Raw genomic sequence first — 27,032 nt, forward strand, 5'->3', positions numbered from 1 at the left:
TTCTGCAGGAAAGCCAAATCTTTCATCCACATCTCCCATATGTGACCAAGGGATTGCAGACTGCCTGATTTCCCCCCTCCCTCTGTTCCTCTCTTCCCCATTTTTGATTTTGGAAAGCCTTGAAATAATTAATTTGCCTTCAAAATCAAGATGAAATCAGGAGAGCCCTCAGTAGTATTTGATTCTATACCTAGAAGGATCTCAGGCAAGGGAGAGACCTTGACATGGAAAGAGTGTGTCTCCCGCCAGACTGCAGTAGTAAGCTAGAAGGACCCATGCTGGAGCAGACCAGTGGTGGCAACAGACCATTTGGCACAAGGTTTGTTGGTCTTGCAGCCTCTGTTTGCCAAGAGCTTAAAGCTCTTCCAAAGCTGAAATCAGCAAAGAGTCTTCCCGTCTAGAAGAGCTGGGGGTATTTGTGTGTGCAAAGGACTTCCTTTGCCAGTGTACCTTGTTTTGGATTTGTGACTGAGGTGTCCTTTGGACAAAATACTGCTGTTGCAGAGCTCATAAATTCATTGCTGTCTGTATTTCATTTCCACTTACGGGCTTGAATCAGGATGCTGCTTTCTGAAGCACTGTGCCACCCGTTATCTCCCTGTCATGTAGCTTGTAACCTGGCAGAGGTGCCTTGATTTGTGTGCCTTTGAAAAGCTGCATTGCCTTGGTTTTGAGTTCTTATTACTGTTATTTGTCTTATTGTTGTTTAATCATGGGCCTGTTCATTTGTGGTTTGCTTTTCATCTGCCCTTGATTGGAGAATGCGGTTGGTGTGTGCTCATCTTTAACTTCCTCAGACAGATCTGGCATGATTAAGATCAGGCTGAAAATGGTGCCCATAGAACTCTTTCTTTTCCTTTAAATTTGTATTTGTATCACATTGTCAACTCTGTTTATTGTCAGGCCTAAATTTTCATTTCTTTGTTTATTTTAAATGATAGAAAAGCTTAAAAAAATGCAAAGATCTAAAGGCTTATTTTTTTTTTCCAATTACTTTTTCATGGTACATTTTATTAGCATTTGGAATACAAATACTCTTACATGCCAGGAAGCCATCGGTAGAAATTGACTGGAAACAGAGGCAATGAGCAAGTGTTTCCTTCAGCCAGGAGCAAATGCAGGAAAACAAATAAACTTGAGAAGAGACCTGATTTACAATCAGAAAGCAAGGCTTGTTCTGAATGATTTCACAGCTTAGGTGGAGAATAATAACTTTTAGTGCATATTTCTGAGCCGGGTTTCTTCTTCAAGCACGTGTCTCGTCTGTGGTGTCCTGTGGAATATGGGGGTGAGTGGTGTGTCTATTGCAGGCTGGCTGGGTGCCACCTGTATAATGCTCTGCAGAAGAGCAGCACTGCCTGTCCCCTAGTGCCTCCCCATCCAGGTGCTTGGCACATCCTCTTCCTTCACTGAAGACAAGTGTTCAGTGAAGCAGGGGGGCAGATACTGCAGAGAGGGCTGGGGGTTACATAGGAGAGCAAGTCAGATGAGACATGAGAGCAAGGAGATCAAGTCAGATGATGGCTGTTAGAGATAAGCTCGCCTCTGACCTGTGAATTGCTTTTAGAAGGAATCCATTATTTTTCCCCATTTTCCCTGCCCTGTGGTTTCTGCATGTGTTTCTCATTACTTTTATCACAAAATCATTCTCATCCAGTGAATTATTGATGTGGGGTCACTTGCATTTCTCCAGGAACTGCTTTCTTTAACCGGTGATTCCCTCCTGAATTTTTTAAGTAATCTCTTAGCTCTGAAATCCAAACAGAGTTGGTGGTTTCTAATTTCAGGGTTAAATTAGACTTGGCTTTGAAAAGGTGTAGAGGGAAGAGGAGGAGGGCAGAGGGGAAGGATGATAATGTCCTTTTCCATGTTAGGATCTACCTTCTGCTGGTTCTTTTGGCGCTGCATTTGGTTTGGTTCTGGCTTTTAACATCTCTTAGAGATCAAGCGTCTGATTTAGCCTCAGTGGGACATGAGCATATTCCTAATGTTAAGCACATGCTTAAATCCACTGTTGAATTCAAGCCCTGTAGACCTGCAGGCGTAGTACAAAAATATCTGGGAAATGCTTTTCTTTTCCCTCGGATGCTCCCTTCTTTCAACATACGAAAATCAGAATTCAGCATTTTGAAGAGCTTCTGGAGGCGACTTGGTCATTTGCTGCTGGGAGGGAGGCTTCATCTTTCAAAGATGGGAGGAGAGTGTGTGTGTCTGTGTGTGTGTGTCCGTGCATGTGTGTGTTTTGCAGATGTTCAGGCCTTGATTCAGCAAAGCCCATCAGCAGTGTCTGACTAGGGGATAGTGCTGAATCTGGTAAACCTGCTGCTTCAGAGCTGACTGTGCACGTGTGTGACTGACTCTTCAGCACAGAAAGTTTCTGCTCTCAGTTCCCATTGCTTCTGCCCATGGTGGAAGGTGGAAAAACACCCCACAAACCCCAAACCTGTCCTAGCAAAGAAGCTGCAGTCTCTACAGGGATGTTGATGTTCAGGAATGGCTCTATGGTGGTCTTGCCCACAGCCATTGCTACACTTACAAAAGGAGGATGGATCCGAGCAGGAGGACCCACTCAAGCACAGGGTGCACCAAGGTTTGGCTGAGACCACCAGGGTCCAGGGAGGGACACTGCTGGTGGCCTTCCAGCCCTGGGCTGGCTCTTGCAAGGGGCTCCTGAGACATTAAGGGTAGGTGGGTTTCTAGCCCTTGTGCTTTGTAAACAGCAGACACAAGGCTTGAAAGGAGGTTAGTGGCTTCCTGCCCAGCTTGTTGTGGTGCGGAGTGTTGGGCTAGGTTGATTCCTACCCCAAACCCCTCAAAAATGTCCTCAGAGAAGTGGGGGAAGGAAATGGGTTTGGGTTTTTTTTTTTTTGCACCCACATCATTTTCTGCACTGCAGTTTTGATCCAGGCAAAAGAGAGCTCAGTTCCTGCAGTGGGGTTTGAGTGCATGTTGTACAGGGAGGCAGCTGAAGCTATGAGCAAAAAGCATGCATAAATAAAGGCTTCCTCCCTGTGCTTTATATAATCAGAGTAGATGATGTCATTGGGAGAGGAGAGAAGAGGAGAGCAGGCTGTGAAATTACAGCCCTCTGCAGCCAGGCAGAGCCAAGTGCAAGGAGGGACTGCACAGAGCAGGGGCCAGGCTCCTCTGAGAGGGGCTTAGGACCAAGGGCTGGGGGGCTTGGGCTTGGAGGGAAGCTGTGGAATAGAAGATAATCTAAATTCAGTCAGAAGCTCTCACACAGGCACAAAGGGAAAGGGGGGAGAACAGCATGTGCCCAGTGGGCAGCAGTGGGGCTGCCATTGCAGGGGCCAGCACCACCTTCTTCCACATGCAGCCACCTTATAGCTTGTTGTGGATCGGCTGGCAGGGCTATGGGGCTGCTGGTTTAGGAGCTGATGTACCTTCTTCATCCACAGCTGCTCCTGGAAGAGAAGAGAGGGTATCCTTGTTCTGTTTGCCCTCCACACCACTGGAGAGCTTTACTTCTAGGCTCTCCCTGGCCCTGCAAGGAGGGGAAGCAGAAGGGGCAGAGGGGCTCTGTCCTAGCCAGAGTTGCCTGGTAAAACAGGGTAGAATTAGAGGTGTGTGTTACACTCTGGTTTTCTGAAGCCCCTCTGGTGCTTTGCTCAATTTCTGGCCACCCTGATGCCCCACATGGTAATCTCAAACAGGAGATTTCCCCCTCATCAGGCTGAGCAGGAGTGGGGCACCAGACTGATCTCCTGATAAAGAGGAGAGCCCCCTCCTTTCAAATGCTCCATGGATTCCTTCTTCAGCACATCCAGCACCTACCGTGTGCTCAGGATGATGTTGTGAAAGCCTGTTTTTTTCCAAGGATGCTTAGGCAGGAGAAAGGGCTCCAGCTTCTCCCATCTCCCCTGCAGCAAGTGTGCAAAGGCTTCTGCCGCAGCTGAAACTGGAATTCACCTTCTGTCATGCTCTGCGTTCCCTGGGATCAAAGCAGCGAGAGGGAACAGCCTTTTGCGCCAAGCCTGAGTTGTTTCTCTGTTATATAACAATATGGGCGTTTAGACTTGTTTTTCCAGATATTGGCAGATGCATCAAATATTGGCATAATCCAGTGGTTTACATGGAAAGTCGTCTGGCTCTGTCTGGAGCCTGCACAATGCTGGTATTTTCATTACATACAAGAGCCTGCAGCGTTGTCAAAGCCACGTTGCAACAGAGTCCAGGTAAACAAGGGGGAAAGACATTTGGATCATGGCCTGACCTGTGGGATTACAGCTGTCCAGGTACAGCTCGAGGACTCGATAAGAAAGGTTAATATGTTGGTGATTGCTTTCTCTCTGAAATGGAGTTTTAGCTAAATTTCTTGTGCTTTTGTGCTCTGGAGTTGGATTTTGGGTTTTACTGAAGCCACCTATTAGTGTGTCAGACCTGTCTGTGTGCTCTGTGCTTTAAGAACCCATCGTGGTCCACTTGGGCTGTGGAAGTTGAGGGAGGTCAGGGACTGTGACCGGGATAGGTTTTAAAAATGCGAAGGCAAAGTACTGAACACTTCAGAGGGGAGAGAACTGGGGAAGCTGTTGGATTTGATCTCTCTGAATCATAGAATCACAGAATAGTTTGTGTTGGAAGGGACCTTAAAGATCATCTGGCTCCAGCCCCCTGCCAGGGACAGGGACACCTTCCACTAGAGCAAGTTGCTCCAAGCCTTGTCCAACCTGGCCTTGGGCACTGCCAGGGATGGGGCAGCCACAGCTTCTCTGAGCACCCTGTGCCAGCGCCTCAGCCCCTTCACAGTAATGATTTTTTTCCTTAGGAAAAGGAAAGCAGCATGCTGGCATGCCAGGATGGTTTGGGTTTTGCTCTTTGCTATCTCAGTTCCCAGGTCCAGTAGCTCCTGAGCAGGAGGTGACTGCTGGTTGAAGGGCCTGGCTGTCCCTGCTCTGTACTGGCCTGTGCACTAAGGCTGGCCTGCTACTGTGTGCTGATATAAGGCCCTGTGTGTTTCCCTCTGTGAGCTGTGGCTGGAGATACAAACACACTTGAGGTTTGCAGTGGCTCAACTCTGAGTACAAAATAAGGGGAAAATCCAAGAGCAGCACAGAAGTGATTGCTTTGGTCAAACCTGTTCCAAACCAGCCTCTGCTCAGCCAGCACAACCTGGACTTGCAGTGTACTCATTGCCCAAGCTGTGCTATCTGCTTATCAGCTCACACCCTATGTCACAGATGGGTGTCCCCTGCTGATGGCCTCTGCCATCACCCTTGCTGCAGGCATTTGGTGGCCAGCCAGCAGAGCTTAAAACCATCTGTGTGAGCCTGGGCCATTTTCTGGGCTTTGAGATCCAATGTGGGGATCTAGAAATGGGGGAATGTCCACTTTGGAGCCCTGCATGCCAAGGAAGTAACTCTCTGTGTCCTCATGAGGACAGACCCTCTGACTGCTTTGTCCTCTCCCTGCCCTTGTCAGGGCCTGCAGAGTGCAGTAACCTTCAATCCGCTGTGGTTCTGGGGCACAGTGGGAAGTGCTTTGGTGCCCAGGGTTTTATTGCAGGCTGGATCTTTGCATATGGCTTTCAGGTGCTTAACAGTGTGGATCTCACTGGGTCTGTACATAGCCTAGCTTTTGATCAATGCCATACTTTTAACCACATTCCCAGCAATCCAGCCAGTACTTGGTGCTCACTCCTGCTCAAAGTTGATCCCTGGTTCCAGGAATTGCAGTTCCTGGTGCAGTGCCTTCCCTGTTTCCTGGTAAAACCTCCAGTGCTGAGACTCAGCCCAAACTTTGGGCTGTAGATGTGTTGTCCATTGTTCTCTGCATTTAGAAGTGGATTGTAGTATGATTGGCACTGGTTAGATGTTGATTCCCCAAACTTCTTGTTTGCTATTGCACAAATAATTCAGTTTCCACCATGGGCTGGGAGGTGCCCTTGCTCAGCAGGGCAGGAGGAGTCTGTGGTCCCTACCTGTAGCAGATGCTATGTACCAAGTCTCCTGTTAGGTGTAATCAGCCTTGCTCCTCAGCCTCTAGATCTTTGCACACATCTTTAGATGCATATTTAACCTGGGCTGATCCCGTAGGTGAAGTCTATGGCCAGTGCTTTGACTCGTGCTGTGAAGAGACACGTGCTGCTCTGTGCTGCAGCTCGATGGCTGTGCTCTGACAACTCTGACTCAGTGACTTGCTTCTGTTGCATAGCCCAAAATGGGTTAAAACCCCACAATGTCTTTGACCACAAGATCGTTGTCCTCTTCCATTCTCTAGCTGCAAGAAGTCAGTCTCTGTGGGATGACATGAAGTACAGTGCCAGTATGAGCCAGCAGTGCTTACTCATTGCTGACACTACAGGTCATCAGGGGACGTTGGGCAAACAGCTGTAATGGTGCACACAACTCCTGTTGATCAAGCTCTATGTTTAAATTGGGCTTCCAGGTAGAACAAAACCTCCCCATGCCAGCCATGGGGTTTTGGGTAAATGGGATTTGCCCTAGAGCAAGCTGAAAAGTAAAAGAGGAGATTGAGGTGATTTGTGTTTTTTTTTCAGTTTGATTTTTGGATTATGATGTCTCTTTTCCCACCCCTCCAGTTGTTAACATTTCATGGAAAACACACGTTCTTCAAGGCCCTTGTTGGTTATATGCAGCCCTGTGGCTGTTCTCGAGACAGAATGATGGACCCTTCCTAAGGAGATGTGTAATTGAAGCAGTGAGGAGCTCACAGCTACAGCACCGCTAGTGAACACTCCCGTGCTGACAGTTCATCAGCAAAACCCCTGACCCTTCCACCCTTAATCATCCTTGCTTGTCACTGGCATAATTGCCTGATTACAGACTCCTCTCCCCCACCCCTTTCAAACCGGGGGCAATAGTGAATTTGAAACACAAATGGAAATGAACTGTCTCTGCTCTTGGTTTCTTTTCTGTTTTCCTTTTGCTTCTTCCCCTGCATTGAGATGGATGGGGCTATGATTCAGTTTCTTTGTGCCTGAGCAGGGGCTGGGATAGGCTTTCAGGGCTCTTTTGCACCAGTGTTTCTTGCCTGTGAATGGTGGAGCTGATGTCATTGTGTTATTGATTGGGATGACAAGTTTGGACATAAATCATTAATGTCTGGGAAAGAGAGAAGGAGGGGGGAAAGGCAACCCAGACTGGATAGTTTTCCATAAATGTGCTGTTCATTCCTGCATACGTGAATACAGAGGAGGAGACAGCAGAAACAGACCATGTGCTTTGCCACTACTGCCTGAACCATTTTCCCCAGGACATATCATAGAATATCACAGAATGGTTTGGGTCGGAAGGGACCTTAAAGATCACCCAGTTCCAACTCACTGCCATTGGCAGGGACATCTTCCACTAGACCAGGTTGCTCCAAGCCCCATCCAGTCTGGCCCTGAACACTGCCAGGGATGGGACATCCATGTTTCAGACCTGGGCCTGGGAGGGAGTAAGAGTGCAGTCCTTAGGAGCTACCATCCTCCTAGCTCCTTTACTGACAGCAGGGATTGTTTGGGTGTTTTTTCTTATTGGATCTTTCTTAATGTTGTGCAAAAAGACAGTGCTTAGATCAGTTCATAGCAAATGTCCCAACCAGCAATGCACAAGTGTGCAAGGGGCAGCAAAACTGCTTTCACAGAAGTTCTTCTTGGCAGCAGGGAGCTGAGAGAGGGGAAATCCATGAGGTGCTTGAACCATTAGACGCTGCAAAAAGCTCATCCTGATGAGTCACATTATCAGTTCAGACAGCAAGAAAATAAACAGTGTCTGTCAGAGGTTAGTAATAATGTGAGTGTTGGTGAGCAGCTGATGTTTGGACTGTAAATAGTTCAGTGGCAGCGTGTCTTGGTACCTGTGGGAATCTTGTGATGTGTGGGAAGGGGGAAACATGCAAAGTGCCTTGTAGAAGGGAGGTAGAGAAGAAATGATGTTCCCTTTCTGAAAGCAGAGCTCTGATGTTCCTCTCCTCCCCTCGCAGCCGAGCTCACCTCCGCCTGTGTCTAGAACGCTTGAAAGTTCTGATACCGCTAGGACCAGACTGCACCCGGCACACAACGCTTGGGCTGCTCAACAAAGCCAAAGCACATATCAAGGTAAGAGCTGCTTTTCCCACCTGCTTTCAGCCTGGGCTCTTGGGAAGTGCAGTTCAGTGGCTCGCTCTTGCTGCCTAGAGGTGACTGTTGAAGAAGACTGACACCTTTAAAAGAAACAAAGACAAGGAAGCCTTGTCCCCTTGGTTCATCATTTATCAGTGCTACAAGCTGCATTGTTAGAGAGTCCATAATGAACTGTGTTAACTACAGAAATGATTGATCTGGAGAGCAGGGGCAGGGGGCTTGTTCTCTATTGTCATAATTCATTGACAGCTGAATCTCTTTAAAGAAAAACATGCCTACTGTTGAATGGCTGCGTTTTGATGGGAAATGTGACGTGCTAGTGACTTTCCACTGCTGAAGCATTAGCACAAGTCACAGGAGCGTGAGACGGGGCTGGCTTGCTGGGGTTCCATGTGTGAACCTGCCAGCTAGCCCAGTGTTCTTCTAGATTCACGTTTGGGAAAGCAAAGCATGAAAAGAAAAATGCAGCATTGTCAGTATTTGGGAGAAGCTGAAATACTTTGTCGCAGGTCAGGATAGCGGGAGGGAGGATGGGTGGTGAAGGAGGAAAAGCACTGCTGAAGGGACGGCGTTAGCCTGAAATGACTCCTCCTTATGCAATGTGCTTGTTGTAGGAAACAAAGAACAGTGCCCTGGTAGATTTCCCAGCTGTGATCAAAGAAATCTGTAGTAGGTTATGTAAATCGCTTACTGAATAGAAAAGTGTTTCTGAGAAACCCGACGAAACCACGCAGCAAGGAGCACACAGCTCCCGGAGCACGTTTTTATGTTGCAGCTTATCGTAACAAACCGCCAGTATGTTTAGTTAAGGGCATTGAGGCCCCTTCGTGGACAGATTTGGTAATGCAAGTGGCTGAATCCACATAGAATGACCCTCAAACTGCTGCGTTTCCAGTCGTTCCCCCTGTAGAGGCTTTGTCCTCAGAGACTTTTTATACTAATGTGTATAATTCATCAGGGCTCGGGAGGTGGAAGAGATGTGAGGAGATGGCATTGTTCTTAGGGACTGCAAGGCAGCTTGACTGAGGGCTCTGTTGCAGCTTAAATCCTTCTGGGCCCTGGGAAGGTCTAAAGCAAAGCAAGTGGCTGCGCAGTGGAGGTGGGAGAGAAGGGGAAAAGGCTGAAATGAATTATTGAGTCATATTTGCTCATGTCAGAAACTTGAAGAGGCTGAGAGGAGAAGCCAGCACCAGCTTGAGAACCTGGAACGAGAACAAAGATTCCTAAAGAGAAGACTGGAACAACTACAGGGTCCTCAGGAAATAGAGCGAATACGAATGGACAGCATTGGATCTACCATTTCCTCGGATCACTCGGACTCGGAGCGAGGTGGGTGTCACTCAACTTGTTATCACAAGATGGTAGCTTATCACCTGATGGTAAAGTGAAGATACCCATTGGGCTTTTTGGTCTACTGAATCCCTCAACAACACAAAGAGGAAAACATAAGCAGATACTAGTGGGACTGGAACGGATGTTGCAAAGCAGCATCCAGCTTCTCATTCTGTGTTTAGGCCATGGTATAACCAAGAGAACAGAGCCAGGCAAATTGCTTCTTAAAATTCCTGGAATCGTTCCTTTTTTTCCCCCCATACTTCCCATAGAGTTTATCTCCTCAACTAAAACTGGATAGAGATGATCTGAATGGCAGACTGATTTACCTTTCATTAAATATCTCTGCTGTGGTGAGAGGTGTAGGCACAATGGATGGTTGAGATTTACTGATAGACCCAAAGGTGCTGTATAGTTTGGGTGTGAGTCTGTAGTTTAAAAAAGTCCCTTTGGAACATTTCTGAACTGATTTAGGAGCCAAGATACCTGGTTAACTAGATCTCTGCTTTCTAAGGCTTTCTTAAAAGAAACATTTATGTTCTGAAGTCCACTGAGCATCTCTGAGAGTAACCCAAGTCCCCATGGTGATGCACTGTAATGCCCTACATGAGTGTTCCCAGCTTTGGGAACATAGTATCAAGCAAGTAATGTGTGTTGGTGTAACTTCATGCTCCATTTCTTCTTTTGCCCACTGTTTTTGTTTCCAACAAGAAGGAGGTAGTATAACAAGTTCAGTGTGTGGTTTGGCCAACCTACACTGATAGTGAGGCCAGCATGCTGGAGGCCAAGTCCCTAGGAAGAACTCCAAGCTGGTATCTAGTGTTTTTATAAATGATGTCCACAGCCACAGCATTCCGGGGAAATGGATGGAAGTCTTCTGCTGGAATGCTGCTTCATCCCTCGGTGGGGGAGCCCCAGCAGCTTGCTGGCTTGAAGGGAGCAGTTGGGCCTGTGGTGCTAACCTGTGTGTGTTTCTCTTATTTTCCTTTTTAGAAGAGATTGAAGTGGATGTTGAAAGCACAGAGTTCTCCCATGGAGAAGTGGACAATATCAGCACAACCAGCATCAGTGACATTGATGATCACAGCAGCTTGCAGAGTATTGGGAGTGACGAGGGTTACTCCAGCGCCAGTCTCAAGCTCTCGTTTGCTTCCTAGAACCAAGTGAGACAACAGTGCAGGGCGAATGATTTCACTGGGGTGATCACACTGGGGCCTAGATGCCAGTATCCTCTTTCAGAAATGACATATTGACAGCTAGTCCTGGAGAGACCTGTACATAAAGCTTTTTGGGTAAAGGAAGCCTCCACAGAAACCCACATGTGTTCATTTGGTCATGTTACCGATCCCAATTCCTGCTGGCAAAAAGTTAGACCAAACACTAGTCCCTATGAAGTCAGTGAAATCCGTTTGTTTCTGTGGGACCTGGATCTAGACCTTAGTGATGAAACACTTTGTTTTGAATTTCTTTGTTTGAAAGAGGATACTAGAGACTCATCCCTCTCTTTCTGTCATAAGATCTGAGAAATGTCAGAATGTCTTCTATTTAATTCAGGTTGAACAACCTAGTTTAAGCCCTTCTGAAGAGCTTTTGTGGTCCTAAAAGGACCGTGTCCTACAGTCTGTCACAATCCAATGCTGTCGTAATGTACTAGGAAATCCAAGAAGGCTTATGTAGCCTAGGAGTAACAATGACAATAATGATTAAGGTCACATTCTGTGCGCAGAAAGAGAGGGGCTGCAAAGAGAGATGTTCAGGAGAGAACACCATTCAGCTCAGCTTTCTGTTGGACATCATTTAATAAGCAAGTACCTCCGCTGTGGTGCTAAAGCGAGAGGTACATGCTTGTAACGTACCAGCACATCGTGGGCTGTGTCATGCCTCTGGCTGTGACACCGACAGCAGATCTCCCGGTAGGTGTTTGCTCAGGCACACAACCAGCTGAGGACAGAAAGAAACCAGCACACACGAGAGGTGACACGCCAGAAAGTCATACCCAGATACTGAGCCACTCTGACCTTTTTATTTGAAGAGATTTTTTGATAAACATTTGTAAATGTGTTGGGAGGGAAAACCACCCCAAGTCTGATGCGTCTTTTTAGAGCTTGTCCATACGAAACCTTAGATGTCTTTTATATGAATTTATGCCATGAGAAGATCTCTGTTTCGATGAAGCACTTGACCCAATGAAATGCAAAGATGCTTTTTTTTGCCATGCACCCAACGGATGAAGGCTGTGCTAGCTGGAAGAGGCCAGGTTTAGTGGGGGTTTCTTTGGATTTCTTTTTAGAATCATTCCCTTTGCTGACTTTTGAAGTTCCAGTCCAGTAGTTAACCTAGTTAAGCTCAGCACGTCTCTCATGTTAATGTGCCGTTTTGACTGCACGTCCTGTTCCCAAGGGCCTTGCCATCTTACCTATGCAGGTGCTGTTAAGAGCTGTTCTAGCAACTGTTTTCTAATTCTCATGAAGACGAGCGTTCTAACCTGCACTTTGAGGGCTTTGCTTTTGGTTTTATTTTTGTCTTTTTAATGGCCAGGATTCTTTTGTTTTCCAAGTTTAATAGAGTCCTCACCTATGGCATTGTTTGAAACTTTGTATATCCTTCAGTAATTTAACTACCCCTCATTACTAAGAAAAAAAAAAGAAAAAGGAAAAAAATATGCTTTATGAAATTCATAACTTATTGCTGATTTGAATGGGTTGTTAATTTCACTCCTTTAGATTTTATTTTATTGTTTTAGGTAGGGTTGGGCAAAAAGAGGTAAAATACAATAAAAAAAATTAAAGACAACCATATTTAGCAGTGCAGTGGAATTGTGTTTAAATGTTAGCATATGGTCCCCATTAAAGTAGCACTTTAATGCCATTAAACATTTCTGTATCTGATATGAGTCGTGTTCTTCCATCTGGGTCATTTGTGTCACCGCAGCCGACTCCTTGTTCTTCTTGTGCCCTTCAGTCCTGCGATGGGAAGATCCTGAGTGAGTCTGCTGGAGACTTCTGCACTGTGATAAGTTGCCTGTGTTTAAATAACCTGATGTTTTCCCTACTGTCTTCCAAAATGTGTCATCCCCTGCAAGAGGCACAACAGTTGCTTGAGCAGAGAAATGATCTTCGCATGGCTGCAGTGAATGATTTCTGTTTGTTTAGGGGTTTTGAAATGAATTTGCTTTCTAACTCTGGATCAGGTTGCTGCTCTTAAAGCTGTTTTCACTTGTGTGTATGTAATCCAGTGTCTCGGTGCATCCATTCTTCTTCCTTCTGGAAGGTGACCTGGCGGGAGCAGAAGTCCTTTGCAGGCAGAACTGAGCTCCAGGTTAACAAATGAAGCCTGAGGATTTATGTTTGGGGCCTGTATAATCTCTGGATGACACAAGGTTTGGTTCTGAAAAGTGGGAAAGTTTAGCTCTAGCAAGTGATGTTATTCATTTTTATTCTTCTATATTATTATAATTATTTATTCATTATTATTCTCCTTGAAAGTGTTGACCACCAGCAGCCCTGGTGCTGAGCAGCTGAACACCAGTGGGTTTATTTATTTATGACCCTTTTCTGTAGCTGTGCCATCACCTCTTCCTTCCTGTTATTTCTGTTTGTTTTAAATGGCTGCTTGGGAAAGAAATACCACAGCAAGGAGATGCTAAAGTTCAAGGGGTTTGGAATGACTTTGCTCTCCTGGTTGGTATAAAACAGTGATATGGTTGGAATAAATGTGTCTGAAATGTTTGCTTGTATGCTCCAGGGCCAGTTTGATATCTCCTGCCTTTCCTAGTGTTGTGGCCTCGAAGGGATCTTGATGTCAAGTGCAAATACAATGGAGAAAACAGCAGATGAGTTTCCATCACCCACCACCTGCCTGAGCGCTCAGCTAGCAGCAGTGGTCCAGCCAGGAGGAGGACCAGGCATAAACCAGAGTTAAGAGCCTTTACAGTAACTGTGAAGACATGGGGTTGGTTGCATTCTAGATGAATATTAGCTCAGAGAAGCTTTCATACATACAGGCCAATTCATATGGTTATGCAGGATACCACTTAGATGATCCTAATAGCTCCTCTGCTTGAAAGTGCATGAATCTCCTGAGCTGTCCCTGCTGGGAGCAGTCCCGTGTGCCAGGTTCTGTAATAAAAAGAATGAGTTATTTTCATTCATCCTGAAAGACAAAGGCACTGAAAGCACGTTGCTGTTGGGTTCCCAACTCTGGCATTTCTTAATGCACAGTGATGTGGGATTTGTGCTGCTTCTGAGGCATCGCTTTACTCCTCCATAAGCAGAGAGTAAAGTGAAGCACTTCACTCCCAGTCCTCTCCTCTGTGGCCCGGGGCTCTAGCAACCACATTAGCTATAGTTTCACCCAGAGTAACGCTCTCACCACGTGGCAGTTTGGGGTGGAATTACATTTTCCTTTTAATCTTTGCCAAATTGTGTGGTTTTTCTTATGGCGTGCTTTATGGGTGCCATTGTTTTTCTGCTTTGTGTTTATAGAGTAACTGAAGGGCTACATCTATTTTCTGCTTCATTTTAGAAGAATATGGTGACTTTTCATGTAAGAACCAGAACTGGATGTACTTTCCTTGAGCAGCTTGCCCACATAGTAGATGCACATGCCTCAGCTCCCTCCTAAGCTCACTCCATCAAGCCTTCCCTCTGTAAACTAGATTCTTGGTGGGTGTCCTTTTGCTATGGAAAAACCCATTACAAAACCCATCCAGCGCTCACTTTCCTTCCTTCTCCTGACACAAGCATATTACAGCATGTCATCTCATGTCAGCAGTCACGGTGGCAATGACTCCCTGGCTGCATTTGTCACAGTTATCCTGTTGATCCTTGAAGGTCAATACAATGTCTGTTCCATTAGAGACATGTCATGCTGAAGGTGCTCTCAAATCCATCTGCCTCAAGAAATCTGTAGGTCAATAACAAAGGGGTTAACTGGACAGAGCTGCTTTATCCCAGGGGCTGTGCTTTTGTTTTCCTTTGCTTTGATACCATCTATTTCTAGCCTGTGAGCTCCTGCTCCTCATCTCCCTGTTTGTGGTCTGTATTTCTGTGTTGCCCTCTTGAAACAGATGAAACATTTGGCTTCAGTGGGAGGGTTATCTATCATGTGCACTAAATAGAGGTAGTAATTTATGAGGTTTTTCCCTCTCAGCATCATAAGCTTTTCAGCATCATAAGCTTTTTCTTGTAGCATATTTTCTGGCACCAGCCATTGGAAAGAAACATGGGGTCACTTCCTGGAAGAGAATGGTAAAACCCAGGACTTCATTCTGAGGTTAGAGAGGCAAATGATAATGAAAAAGATGTCTATAAATAACAGTGTAAAGTCTGGTGGTTTTCCCAGGGCTTTGTCCCATGGATTCTCTGGTAAGTGACAAGTTCTGTGACCTGATTGATAGTGACTGAAACTCCTCCATGTCTGTGATACAGTCTCTTAGCTGTCCTGTGGGACCTGTAGGCACGTGGAGTGTGTCCTTTCTCTCTGCTCACACAAAGTATCTGGAAAGTACCATTGTGCCTTCAAGCTTCCTTGGAATTGGCCAGCAGGTCTGACTGATGCTTGGGAGGATGAACACAGGAGGCTGTTTAATGGAACTGACCCTGCCTCCTCTGCTAATTTCCTTCTGAAATGTGCACTAATCGCTATCAGGCAGAAGCAGAAATAAGGAGTCTGTGGGTATTGGTACTAGCGTTGTGGTACTAAATATGTAGTAGTTACAGTTTCTGATTCAACAATCTCTGCTGTAGCTTGGCCCACCCCAGCCATACTGGTGCATCTGTGTGTCCTGGTCTCTTCCAGGTAAGGCAGGGTTTAACCTGGACTGTCTGTGAGCACCAGGTAGGCTGGTACACCCACAGCAACTTGCTGTGCCTTCACTTCTCTTCAGGGCTGGGAAACAGTCCAGCCCGTCACAGACTGTGTATTGTCATCACTACATCAAGGGATGAGCATGTGCAGTGCACGCTGGCTATGGATTAAGTAAGTCTCTTTCTCCAAAGGCTTCTTCCTTCTTTTCTTAAAAGAAACAATAGGTGGAGTTAAGCAAAGGCTTCCTGAAAACTTCAGTTCTACCCGGTTCAGTTCTAGCTTCAGGATGGTCCTTTTGGGTAAGGAAGGAGGTGCAGTAATGCTGTATCAAGCCATCTGAAGGATGACGGGTAACATGTCATAGCTATCAGTGCTATCACCTTTGTCATGTCACATCGCTGCTGGGATGTTTCCCTGCAGGCTGCTGTACACACTTCTAAACAGATTTTATTCTTGAAAGCTTTTCTATGCAGATTCCCTCCTCCCACCCCCAGTAGCAGTGAAGATGAGGAATCAGACACCACCTACTCCCATCTTGCAGTGGGTGCAAAGTACTTTCAGTTCACCTTTGAGTATTGCCCTGATTCCAGCAGGTTCCATAGGTACACTTCCCAGGTAATTTGCCACCCCACCACCACATACAATTCCACTTTGCCAAATATATCCAGCAGATTTTAAACACTTTATTTAATAAAAGTTAAACATACAAAACTGAAATTAACACACTTTGTATTCATAAAAATCACCTTCTCCCATTATAGGGAGAACCTTTTTCTATGTATGGATTCTAAACTACCAGTTGTAGAGTTTAGCTTGAGTTGTGACTCAGGTAACTGATGGACATTTCCACCAATCAGTGCATCAACAATTGCTGACGTGACCTGATCTAGTTAACAAATTACAAAATGAGCTACATTAACATAATATACAGGGAAATAATGGTCAGGGTTAATGGACAAGAACCACCTTTGAATTCTTTACCGGGGGAGAGGAAACAGCTGATGTACTCGTGTCCATTAACTCAGCCCTAGATTTTACAAAAATAATATCTACATTGTGTACAGGGCTATCCATTAACTCCTTTAAACACATTACAGGTTCAGAGATGGCACCACTACCGTGAGAGACAAGTAACAGAGGAAAGCAAATCACAGAGAAAATACAAGAAAGCAAGAGCTTTTACACGTTTCCTGAATAAAATGGAAGGGGCTGAGCAGCACTGTACTACAGCTGAAGTCACACTGAGCACTAGGGCCAGTCAGTTAAGGACAGATACTTCAGACTAACCTTTACTAGCTCACAACTCGCTAAGTGGGATCTACGCAGCCGTATCCGCTGCTGCTGTTCAAAGGGACGGGATGGAGGAGGCACAGACTGTCCCCCAGGTCAGCAAGCAGCAAACCCAGGAGATCCTCAAGCAGGTCACACAACCACGGCTGTTCTCCAACACCCTGATCCTCAGGGAGGGGAGGGGAGAGTATTCTTTAAAAGTACAGTTCTCTTGGAATTGGAGCCTAAACACCTTCCTATGGTTTTCCGGTTACATTTCAATAACCTTTCACTAACCTCCTATAAAGTTTGATGAGTACTTAAAAAAAAAAACAAAACAAACCAGACAAAAAAACCCAAACCAACTCTTTCCTCTGCATAACTCCTAGTGCAGGGAATCCAAACTGGAATTCAAGTCAGATCTATTGTTTCTAGCACATGAATCACCATTAGTAATAAAGATCCTATTGGCCCTGTCCTACCCTCTTTTACAGCTGTACGAACCTATCCTCAGTGGATTGTAAGGCAGTGATTTAGCACTTCCTTAGCAATTCCATGGGATGTACAAGCCCTGATGGAGCCCACCCAGAGCAGTGCTCGCTCCCAGAGCTGTGGAGCTCTGTAGCACTGAGCTCATTGCTGTGACTGCAAGAACAAGGGAGGCTGTTGGGTGCCATTTTCCTACCACCACTTCTCTTAAGGAAAAACAATACTGGTGTGAATAAAAGGTTCCATATATCAAAGCTGCAGATAACTACTGCTTTCAGAGCAACACATAACAGCAGTTCATGAAAGCATTTACCTGCAGAATGTATTTTTAATGCAGCTACAAAAGGTTTAATGGTAGAGGGGGTCAAATCAATAGCTGGAGATTTAAGGCTCATATCAGCTGAAGCCAAAGTGATGGTGATAGAACAGACTACTTGTGATGTGCCAACAAATAATTTACTTTTAGAAAAATATAATGATAAAAAGATAAGTGTAAAGCCCTGCAGAGATGAAGTTCCACCTTTCCCCACCCTGTTACTGAGGCATTAAATGCCTGACATTGTATTTAGAGGTATCTTGATACTGTGTCATAGGTTTGTCTGCGATTCCACACGTTCCGACTCCAACCTTGCCAGTTACGCTCTCAGGGGAAGCAAAAATACTCCTCTTCACCTGCAGATGAAAGAAAACACCATTTCTAAGTATTAAGTGACTCTTAAAAACAAACCCCAAGCATGCAATCCTAATCCTCTGAACAACAACTTTACAGCTAGGCACACATTCTAGAAGCTAGTTCATTGTGATACATTATCAGCAAGCAACAGAGCTGGGAGCTTTCTGGCACCCAAGTCCTGTATGTGATCATGGCACTCGGGACCTTGGGTCAGGCCAACAGTGAGTAAAATTCACCTCTCTTAAGACAATCTCTAGTAATTATTCATAAGGAAGATGGAAGTTTTACCATTATGTCTGGTAGTTATTGCTCAAGCCATGCTAAAAATTAAGTAAGCCTTTAAAGTGTCCTTGCTATCTTTTCTCATAGAATCACAGATTAGTTTGGTTTGGAAGGGACCTTAAAGCTTATTCAGTTCCAACCCCCTGCCACAGGCCGGGACACCTTCCATTAGACCAGGTTGCTTCAAGCCCTGTCCAACCTGGCCTTGAACACTGCCAGGGATGGGGCAGCCACAGCTTCTTTGGGCAACCTGTGCCAGTGCCTCAGCACCCTCACAGTAAAGAACTTCTGCCCAAGAGCTCATCTCAATCTCCCCTCTGTCAGTTTAAAGCCATTATCCCTTGTGCTATCCCTACATGCCCTTACAGATGTCCCTCTCTTTCTTGCACTATGCTTGCTATTCCAGGGTGATTACTTAGTGCTGTGTCTGCCAGCTCATAAGCACAGTATGAAGCCAGCCGTGCAGGTTCTGACAGGCCCTCAAGACCCCTAAGTGCCAGCAAACACAACCTGGCAGCTGCCAGTGAGCAGCTTTCCAAGGTAAGGGCAAGCTCAGCCTCTTCAGAACACCACTCCTCAAATCACCCAGTACAGAACCAGGCCTTTTAAGTGTACAAAACCACACACTTTAGAATCCCAAAGGTGAACCCCCTTTAAAAACCACCTCCCTCCTCTCTCCACGTACTGCACAGAAATTTATTCCCACACTGACAAAACCAAACTAACCTGGCCTTTTTTGTTTTTAGAGTAGGCTCTGTTGTTAAACTGTTGCCACTTGACTTTCTGGTCCTCTCGTTCCTGTTCAAGTTCTTTAATTCTCTGAGCTTTTTTCAAAGCTTTCTTCTTTTTATACTCTCGTTGCTGGGCTATCATCTCTTTTCTGGAAAGAAGGAAAAAACACATTATATATTTGTGCCTTTGCCTGTAAGAAGCTAAAACCCCTCTAAGACAGACATGCACAACAGTTCTCTGTAAGTAAATAACAGAAAACAGCTTGGAAATGCTCCCCACTTCTAGAAAAAAAAAAACAAGTCTTCCCATGCGTAACCACTACCTTGCTTATTTTGTGTATTTGGCCATAAGAACAACAACCACCACCTGAATAAGACCATGCCAAAGGCAATGACCATGGGATTAGATGCAGTTCATCTCTAAAACTGAAAATGCACCTATCAGCATTTCTACATTTCAGAGGCATGGAGGGTTTGGGAAACTTCAATAGCCTTTCGACTGAGTCCAAACATTTCTGGAGGTCTGCAGGACTCTCATGCTACCAAGTATTGGACAAGGATTGAAGGAAAAGAACAGTGTTAATCCAGTAAAGATAAGGAAGTTCGAGGAGTTGATCTGTGCCCCTCAGAACGATCTCTTAGGGAAGGCCTATAACAGTCTCTGAAATTATACTGCCTTTTTCCCACAAAAACTGGTTTCAGCTCTTAAAAATACCTTTCTGTGTTAGACACAGCAGAACACAGAGTAAAGCACATCTCCCCAGTGATGGGGTCAACACAGCTATTCTAATGCAGGGCTGGGGCAGAAGTCCTTCGTACTGGGAAGTATTGTGGTTAAGCAAATCCCAGTTCTGAGCACAGCCTGCATTAGACCTGGGCTGGAACTTACAGGCTCTCTGCTGTCAGTTACAGATAATAACTTTCTTTTAATCTACCACTTAACTTGGTATCTTGAGATAGCATAGTGTGAGTAAAAACAAAGCCCATCATGTTCTCTTGCCAAGATACATAACACCCATGATACCAGCCACAATCACCTACCAAACATTTATATGTTAGATTGATTTAAGATACTTTTCAAGTAAACATATGAAGATATTTAAAGAGATGTAGCATTTTTTTATATTTAGGGGGAACAGAACCAAACAAAGCAGTGTTCAGACTTCCATCAGTATGTTACTCACTTGGACATGGGTTTGTTGCCACTGTCTTCTTTTGCTTTTCTTCCCTCTTCCACAGGCTTGAGGTTGAACAGAGGTGTAACTTCAGCATTGCCATATCCAGCAAATGTGACTGCAGCTGTTCCATTCTCCTCATCTATTTCTTCAATCTCAGCTTCATAACACCTGTAAAGATATCATGGCTGTAAGCATGTGAGTAAAGCTTTAATACTCAGCCCTTCAACACCTACAGTCAGCCAGCTAATGGCATTAAGTAAAGAATCTGCAAATATCAGCCTTCATTTTCAGTGTCAATACACAAACCAAGAGATTATCTGCTCTAGTGGAAGGCGTCCCTGCCCGGGGCAGGCGTTGGAACCGGATGAGCTTTAAGGTCCCTTCCAACACAAACCATTCTGTGATATCCTATGATTACTTTCTTAAGGTCAAAGAGGCACAAGTACCAGGACTGGAATCTGCTGTATTTGACCTTTAGTAGCCAAATGCAATGGCCTCACAGTTAAAGATGCATGATTAATACTGGGGCAAATCTAATCAGATACTCTTGATTTGGTTCTAGCTCTGGCAGGTCATGGCATTGAAAAAGACCCAACAAAACACCTCATCCACAGAATACAGCTGTCAGGGCATACACCAAGGGGTTTTGGAAAATGTCAGCTCACCAGAGCAAAACTCTGGTTCCATTTTTCTCCATATGAAAAAGAATTAAGAAAAACTGAAGCTTTCAAAACATTCCCTCTTCAACATTTACAAAATTAAAAGTGTTCTTATTGATTTACAATAGAAAATTTGAGACTTGAGCAGAAATCAGCCCATGTCATATTTATCTGGATGAATCATTTTTGTCAAACTGACCTCATAATGGGGAAGAGGAAAAAAAAAAGACAAGTGACATTTCCAAAAAAATTGAAATTGAGTCTAAATTAAAAGCAAAAGGACACATCTAAAGCAAACAGAGGAATAAAAGGAGATGTTTAATAAACAGTATTCAGTTAACATTGTCTAAATTAATTTCTTGTGGGATTTTAGTGGGCCAACATCATCTTGAGTTGAATTAAATGAAAATACACGGAAACCCAAACCGCATGAGGTACAAACTGTTAACCCCTGGCTCGTCAGCAAACACTGGTCACTTAAAAAATGCTGCAACAGAAGCAGGGCAGGGGCAAAAGCAATACAGTTAAGTCCAGTCAGATCCACTTCAGTGGACACTGGCACATTCTTCCCCAGGCTCTAGTCCTCTAACTCAGTGATCAAAGCAAGAATGACCTAATGGTGACCTAAATTGGCAGGATTCAATTTTAAAGTTCTGGTTATTACACAAAAGCATTTTACTCATTAACAATCTGTGACAAAAAAAAATGTTCACTTTTAGGTTTGTTTTCTACTCAAGAAATGAACAGCTATAATATAATCTCTATGTGGTTACTACATTGTTACTAGACAGACATTCATTGAAGAAACTTCTCTCCAAGAGCTAATGATTGAGATATTAGTCCTGCATAAATAGTGAATTTTAACAAGCTGCAACAGTTATTTATTTTTTTTTACATTTTGCAGTCTTAAAGATAATTTTAGAACGCTTAAAGACTCTGAAGCCAGAATCTACTGCTTGGCTTCCCAGAGCTTCACATACTAATGCAATGGGAGACCAGATCCAAAATACTGATTAATTCTATATTTACATTAGAAATAGCTACTTCATAGCCAAACCCCAACATTTCCAATTAAAAATTCATTTCCAATCAGAGGCATGAACTGAGCTACAGCAAGGATTTTTCTTGATAGCAATCAATTACATATACATATATGAATGCAATCACAAATTATGAATTACAGATCTCAAAACCTTTATGAAAGCTTGCCCAGGTCAGTTCATGAGAGTCCACCATGTATTACATTAGCAAATGGCCATTTACCAAAGCTACCCTACTTTTATAAGGTCAGTGACAAACAGGGCATTTCTAGAGAATAATCCCCCCCCCCATCTTTGCTTTTCATTTAACATACTGACCTTTAATAAAGACAGTACAAGAATACCTGATATCATATGTATTTCCTACTTTTTCTTTGCTGTTAGTCACCCTAGGGGCAGTTCAAACTGAATGAAAATCTCTTACCATTGCACTATTTCATGTAACTGTTAGAGAAGTTTTCTACACTTACTGTCCATCCTCACTCCATATCGCCATACACCTATCCCCAACCTTCCAGGAGTGGCTGGGCAGGGCAGAAGCAGAGCTGTCAGAACTTGCAAGAGTTTCTGAAGGTTGTGTTGAAAGGAGATCTTTGGTTAATTCTATGACTTCCTAGAAAAAAAAGACAAAAAACCCACAGAGAGTAATTTTTCAGGCTCTGTTACCATGCACATTTCTACCCAATCTTAGTGGTTTGGTGGGTTTGAAGTTACTGAATTCAATTTGTAGCTGATGTAAAGTGGACTAAGTTTGGTTTGTCTTTTTATTCATTTAACTAAACTCCCTCATTGCCAATGTAGATCAAAAGATGTGTGTTCCTCACTGTGTTGCAGTGAGGTTACCATTGCCTTCCCCAAAATTTCAACCAGCAGCCTATTATAGCATTTCTTTCTAGGTGAATTGTGTATCCACGGGCACAAAGACAGAGCTAGACAGGCTCAATAAGAGTCCCCCAAAAATCAATGGTGTGACTGAACACATGACGGCTGCACATGATGTTGGGTTATTGACCAAAACAAAATCACACAGCACGTGGCAGAGCTCTGGAGACAAAATGTGAAAGGTTGCAACACTTCTGTTCTCTCTGCAGCTCCCCATTTCCTCCATCCTTTCCCCTTTGGGCCTGGCTGGCTATACTATATATAGTAATCTCCAAAACACACAGCAACCACAAGTATAATTGCAGCATTTCTAAGTGATGAAGCATTTTTCAGTTACTCAATAATACATGGATTGGCTGAACTGAAGCACCCAGAGCCCAGGTGGAAAAGGACCTTTCCAACACTGCTGTTCTGCAAAGGCCTCTCATTTATGTAAAGGATTCTAAATGCTAAAGAAATTGATTTCCTCAAGTCATTCTAAGGTAAGTGTTTGGTTTTCCTCTAGATTCCCTGACCTTAAGATTCCAGGTCTGGCCAACCCTTGCTTATCCAGCAAGACAAATAACAGGAGCACACAAAAGCCCCTCCCCAGCTTCCTGTCAATATTATATTCTTATTCTATGCAATCAAGCCCACTGGGTTTTACTCGTGTTAAAAGTCAAATGAGACAGGTAAATGGCCATTTAAACTTTCTGTACAAGGCAAAGCAACTCTGCATTCCTTAAAGAAATATCCTTCAGTTCTTTTGAGTTCATCTCAGCATGAACCATTGCTAATTTAAATATTTACTGTTTGTTAAGAGAGTGACAAAGGGTTACAGACAAGCAATGTTCAACTGAAGCGCAGTGGAGCCTGAACTTTCCTCCCAGTTTCACATCTAGTTAAGCTATGGGCATTCAATGACTAGCTCAGGAAAACACCTTGAAGCAGCTGTTCCTCACGCTTCAAGTACCTAAAAGATCACAATCAGCCCCCAAATAAAGTTTCTATTAGCATACATGCATTTTTATCCAATAAACTATACAACTGGCATGAACAGTCTAACAGTTTGTTTCTACTGCAGCTGTTAATGCCTGAATTTCCAACACCCTCCTAACAAAAGCACTGCTCTTTGTTTTAGAGGAGCTGCTAGTTAGTAAGCGCAACAGTAAGCACAATCAGTAGCAAGTAAGCACAGAAACATGCTTACAGTGACTTCTGCTGCTATGGTCGCCATGTGCCATAATGCTACAGCTGAACCAGATTTTGATTATCAATCAAGTTACCTAATTTGAGAGCATTCTGCAGAGCCTACAGCATTAGCCTATCCTCCCAAATGTAAAATCCTAAACTATCCCTCAGAGAGCTGTATTCTGCAAACCCAAGAAGCATCATGGTTTGACACAGCTATCTTGTCTCAGATCAAACACAGTTCATCAGGCATAAGCCACCTGAAAGTGTTTCAGCTACAAACTACCAGTAACATGAAAACTCTTGGCGTATTCTTGCCACATTCATAGATGGCTTAGTGAACAGCTCAAATTTGAAGTTATAGGAACATCTCCCAAAGGTTATTTTATAAGTCACTTACAGAACAGGCTATAAACAGCAAACTTTGGTAAAACTCTTCATCTGCTATGGATACATCATAGTGCTGAGCACACAAGACTGAAACATGAATTTGAAGTCTAAAGTCTTTAACAGAATAGCTCCTTCAGAGAAAACCCCTGAGCAGGAGCCAGACTGCCCTAGCAACTCACAGGGCCACATGGTTGAACATGGCTTGCTGCCACATCCCCATGATGGGAAGGTGTGACCTGCAGTGAACACTGGTTAGTTTGCCAAGAGTTTTCCTGACCAACTGGTCTTTGCAAAGCCAGACAGAGCTCTGCACTCCAGAACACAACACCCACAGGTATCATCTCCAATTACACAAGAGGACAACTACCATCAATCCTGATACAAAAAGGTAATTTTGACTCTTGGGTGCCCAAAAGTGCTTCAGTAAAACAAGAAATGAAAAGCTAAGACTTATAAAAATGTCTTCTAGTATTTATTTTAATCTTCTTACTCAGGAATAAGCCAAGGGTGTAAAATGCGCTAGTGCATCACTACTTATGGCAATAAAGAATGTTTAATTACATAGTACCAATCTTTTTGAACAGACAAAAGGCTGTTTAGTTGGGACACTGAAGCATCAAACCCAGTTTTACTATCATTTGGTTGGCATATATTAAGTCTGCAAAACATTCTGTCATTGTCAAGGTGGAACATATGGATAGCAAACCTTTTGGGGACGAAAGTGTAAAGATCTTCCCCTTTCTGTTCATTCTGTGCAGAAAGCTTTTATAAAAAAGTTTGCAAGTTGTCCTTTCACATCAATGATCTCTGGAGATCAAAGCCGAGGTCGTGTTGGTATCGCAAATATCATCCCATATGGGTTTTGCTGTGCATTTTAGAAATATAAACATATACACGTGCTTTTAACAGTGTACAACAAAGGACATTCAGATGATCTATAAAGTGCCTCGTAGGCACAAAGCCTTTGGAATTTAAAAGGAGTTCTAAAGATCACCAATTTGAGGGACTACTCCTATTTTGGCTGAGACATCATTTTTGCTGCTGCTATTTCCATCCCAAATAGTGGTTATGGAAGCTCTTACTGGGGAGATTCATACATTCTTAGACCTGATGGCTAAAGCAGTCCACAGCAGAAATGAAGCAGACTCTTGCACTCTCAGGACAAGTTTCAACAGTGCTGCTGGGCTTTTTAATGTGCCAATGTGTCTTTATGTGCATGAGAAGCTTAAAGACCACTTACTTCATTTAAAGTTAGGCCATGGTCTTCCAGTCACCAAACAATACCCTAAGGACCAGAAATGGTTTTTAGCTCTTAAGAATGCACTATGCCCTGAAATGTTCCAGAAACTGCAGGTGGCAAATGAAGAACATGACTCTCTTCCTTTCTTATCTAGAAAGCTTAACACAATCAAGGCTTCTTATCTAGAAAGCTTAACACAATCAAGGCTTAGATGTGCAAGGAATAGAGAACTACAAAAGCTGGAGCTTTTGTCACTGCAAATGCATGCAATAAACAAACACATCCTGGATCAAATGACTTGACAACTCAAAAAGAAGCAGAAAAGCACAATGCTAAGCCCAGCCATCAGGCTTCAGCATAGTAAAAACAACAACGAAGTGACTGAGAAATGCTTTTTAAAAAGAAAGAGACAGCAGAGACAGCACTGGCACATCTTTCACCACTCTGGGTAATGTTTTTAGCAGAAGAGTTTGCTGTATAAATGAGTACATCTTGTTTAGTAATCTACAGACAGGTTTAAAATAGGCCACGCTGCTTTTTTTCAAGTCAATGCTACAATAATTGTATCAAACTACGTGAAAAGAAAGCAGTAAACCCACGTGTTTGGTTTTATTGCAACGCAAATGTTTAGGAAACATGATACACCTGCTAAAGACCCTCACGTCTGAGTTATCCACATCCTCCAGTTCTCACCTGTAAGTCCTTCTTCAGCTTTAGCAAATCTTCGTTTTCTGCATTCCCAGACAAGGCAGCCTCAACTTGCTGAAGCTGAGCTTTGTAGCTAGCTAACTGCTTAGCAAGGTCTTCCGACATCTGAAAGAAACACACACCCCACATCAAAACAACAGGCTTGCTGCTTTACAATCACCTCTCGTGGTGCAATGAGAGCGAGAGTGACAAACAACACGGAAAGTCATGTTTTAACACTTCCATAATAGTTAAGTTTCAACAGCGCACTGTTTGGCTAAAGACAGCTGCTCACCCGCGGTACGGACTGCTCAACTATTCCCAAGCAACGCCTAGAGCAGAGCAGAAGGCTTACACACGTGCCTGTGTGCGCGCACAGGGCACGCACCCGGCTCACTGCAGGGAACCGGCAGGGTCTTCACCCGCTCCGGAATCACCCACATCTCCCACACGGCCGCGCAGCCCAGTTTCCCCTCCGGCTCCACCCGCCAGAGCCCTCACGTTTCTACCGGCGGATCTCCTGCTGCTCGGCAACTGGCTCCTCACGAGAGGCGACCGCCCGGTACGGGGCCCGCCGGCGGAGAGCTTGTGCCGAGTGGGACCGAGCCGGAGCAGCGAGGAGCGGAGCGGGGCCCGCGCTAGCGGCCAGGCCCCGGCTCAGGCCTAAGCCGAGGCCTAGGCCCAGACTTCCTCAGAGCGGGAAGGACGCGGGCGGCAGCGGGAAGGGCGCGCGGGCTGCGATCCGCCGCCAGTACTCACCTCGGCAGGGATGCGGGGCCCGGGCCGGGGCTGGCCGGGCCGCGGTAAGAGGGAAGGATCGCGGGGCGGCCACCGCGGGTCCCGTCGGGCCGGGGCCGCAGCCGTCTGCTCCGCTTCAGCCGGGGGCAGGGCAGGGCGGGGCGGGGCGAGCAGCCACAGGCCCGGCGCGCCGCGAGACCTCGCGAGAGTGCGTCATGCCGGTCACGTGGCCGCCGGCAGAGCAACGCGACCGCCTTCGCGTCACGTGACCGAGGCAGGGGGGGAGAATGGCGAAGGAGGGCCTGTGCGGCTTGCATCGGCTGGCGGCTGCCGCTCCCTGTGTGGCACCTCCTCCCTTCTCCTCCTCCTCCTCCCTTC

The 27,032-nt window shown here is 44.9% G+C and overlaps 2 protein-coding genes and 1 long non-coding RNA gene across 4 annotated transcripts in view; 2 read left to right on the top strand and 1 right to left on the bottom strand.

The window, feature by feature from the left end:
- MXI1 (MAX interactor 1, dimerization protein) overlaps positions 1 to 12,306 on the top strand; it is a 48,070-nt gene extending 35,764 nt beyond the window's left edge. For both annotated transcript variants that reach the window (XM_062607824.1, XM_062607823.1), the window contains 3 exons: positions 7,948 to 8,062; positions 9,244 to 9,415; positions 10,412 to 12,306. In XM_062607824.1, coding sequence (XP_062463808.1) covers positions 7,948 to 8,062; positions 9,244 to 9,415; positions 10,412 to 10,575 — 451 coding nt within the window. In that variant the 3' untranslated portion in view covers positions 10,576 to 12,306. The remainder of the gene's footprint in view (positions 1 to 7,947; positions 8,063 to 9,243; positions 9,416 to 10,411) is intronic.
- Positions 12,307 to 15,889: 3,583 nt separating this feature from the next.
- On the bottom strand, positions 15,890 to 26,829 carry SMNDC1 (survival motor neuron domain containing 1). Its single transcript, XM_062607825.1, has 6 exons — positions 26,676 to 26,829; positions 25,923 to 26,042; positions 22,018 to 22,160; positions 19,855 to 20,016; positions 18,666 to 18,819; positions 15,890 to 17,656 (listed from the first exon to the last, which is right to left on the bottom strand). Exons 2-6 carry the CDS (start codon positions 26,040 to 26,042, stop codon positions 17,519 to 17,521), a joined length of 717 nt encoding a protein of 238 aa, XP_062463809.1. The 5' UTR covers positions 26,676 to 26,829; the 3' UTR covers positions 15,890 to 17,518.
- LOC134158157 (uncharacterized) lies at positions 18,817 to 20,847 on the top strand. The gene is made up of 2 exons (XR_009962616.1): positions 18,817 to 19,173; positions 19,642 to 20,847. It is a non-coding gene; the product is annotated as an uncharacterized LOC134158157 (long non-coding RNA).
- Positions 26,830 to 27,032: the final 203 nt, after the last annotated feature.

Source organism: Pezoporus occidentalis, unplaced genomic scaffold (assembly GCF_034315485.1).
Source record: "Pezoporus occidentalis ecotype Australia unplaced genomic scaffold, CSIRO_AGI_Poc_V1 ctg127, whole genome shotgun sequence".
NCBI classification, from domain to species: Eukaryota; Metazoa; Chordata; class Aves; order Psittaciformes; family Psittacidae; genus Pezoporus; species Pezoporus occidentalis.

Bases quoted from the DNA above. Each gene is read 5' to 3' on its own strand.
- SMNDC1 (XM_062607825.1), bottom strand. From the start codon at position 26,042: ATGTCGGAAGACCTTGCTAAGCAGTTAGCTAGCTACAAAGCTCAGCTT. The intron at 20,017-22,017 runs GTAAGTGTAGAA...ATATCTTTACAG, and splicing joins ATATGGAGTGAGGATGGACA to GTGTTATGAAGCTGAGATTG. The intron at 18,820-19,854 runs GTGAGTAACATA...CCTTCTTTCCAG, and splicing joins GGCAACAAACCCATGTCCAA to AAAAGAGATGATAGCCCAGC.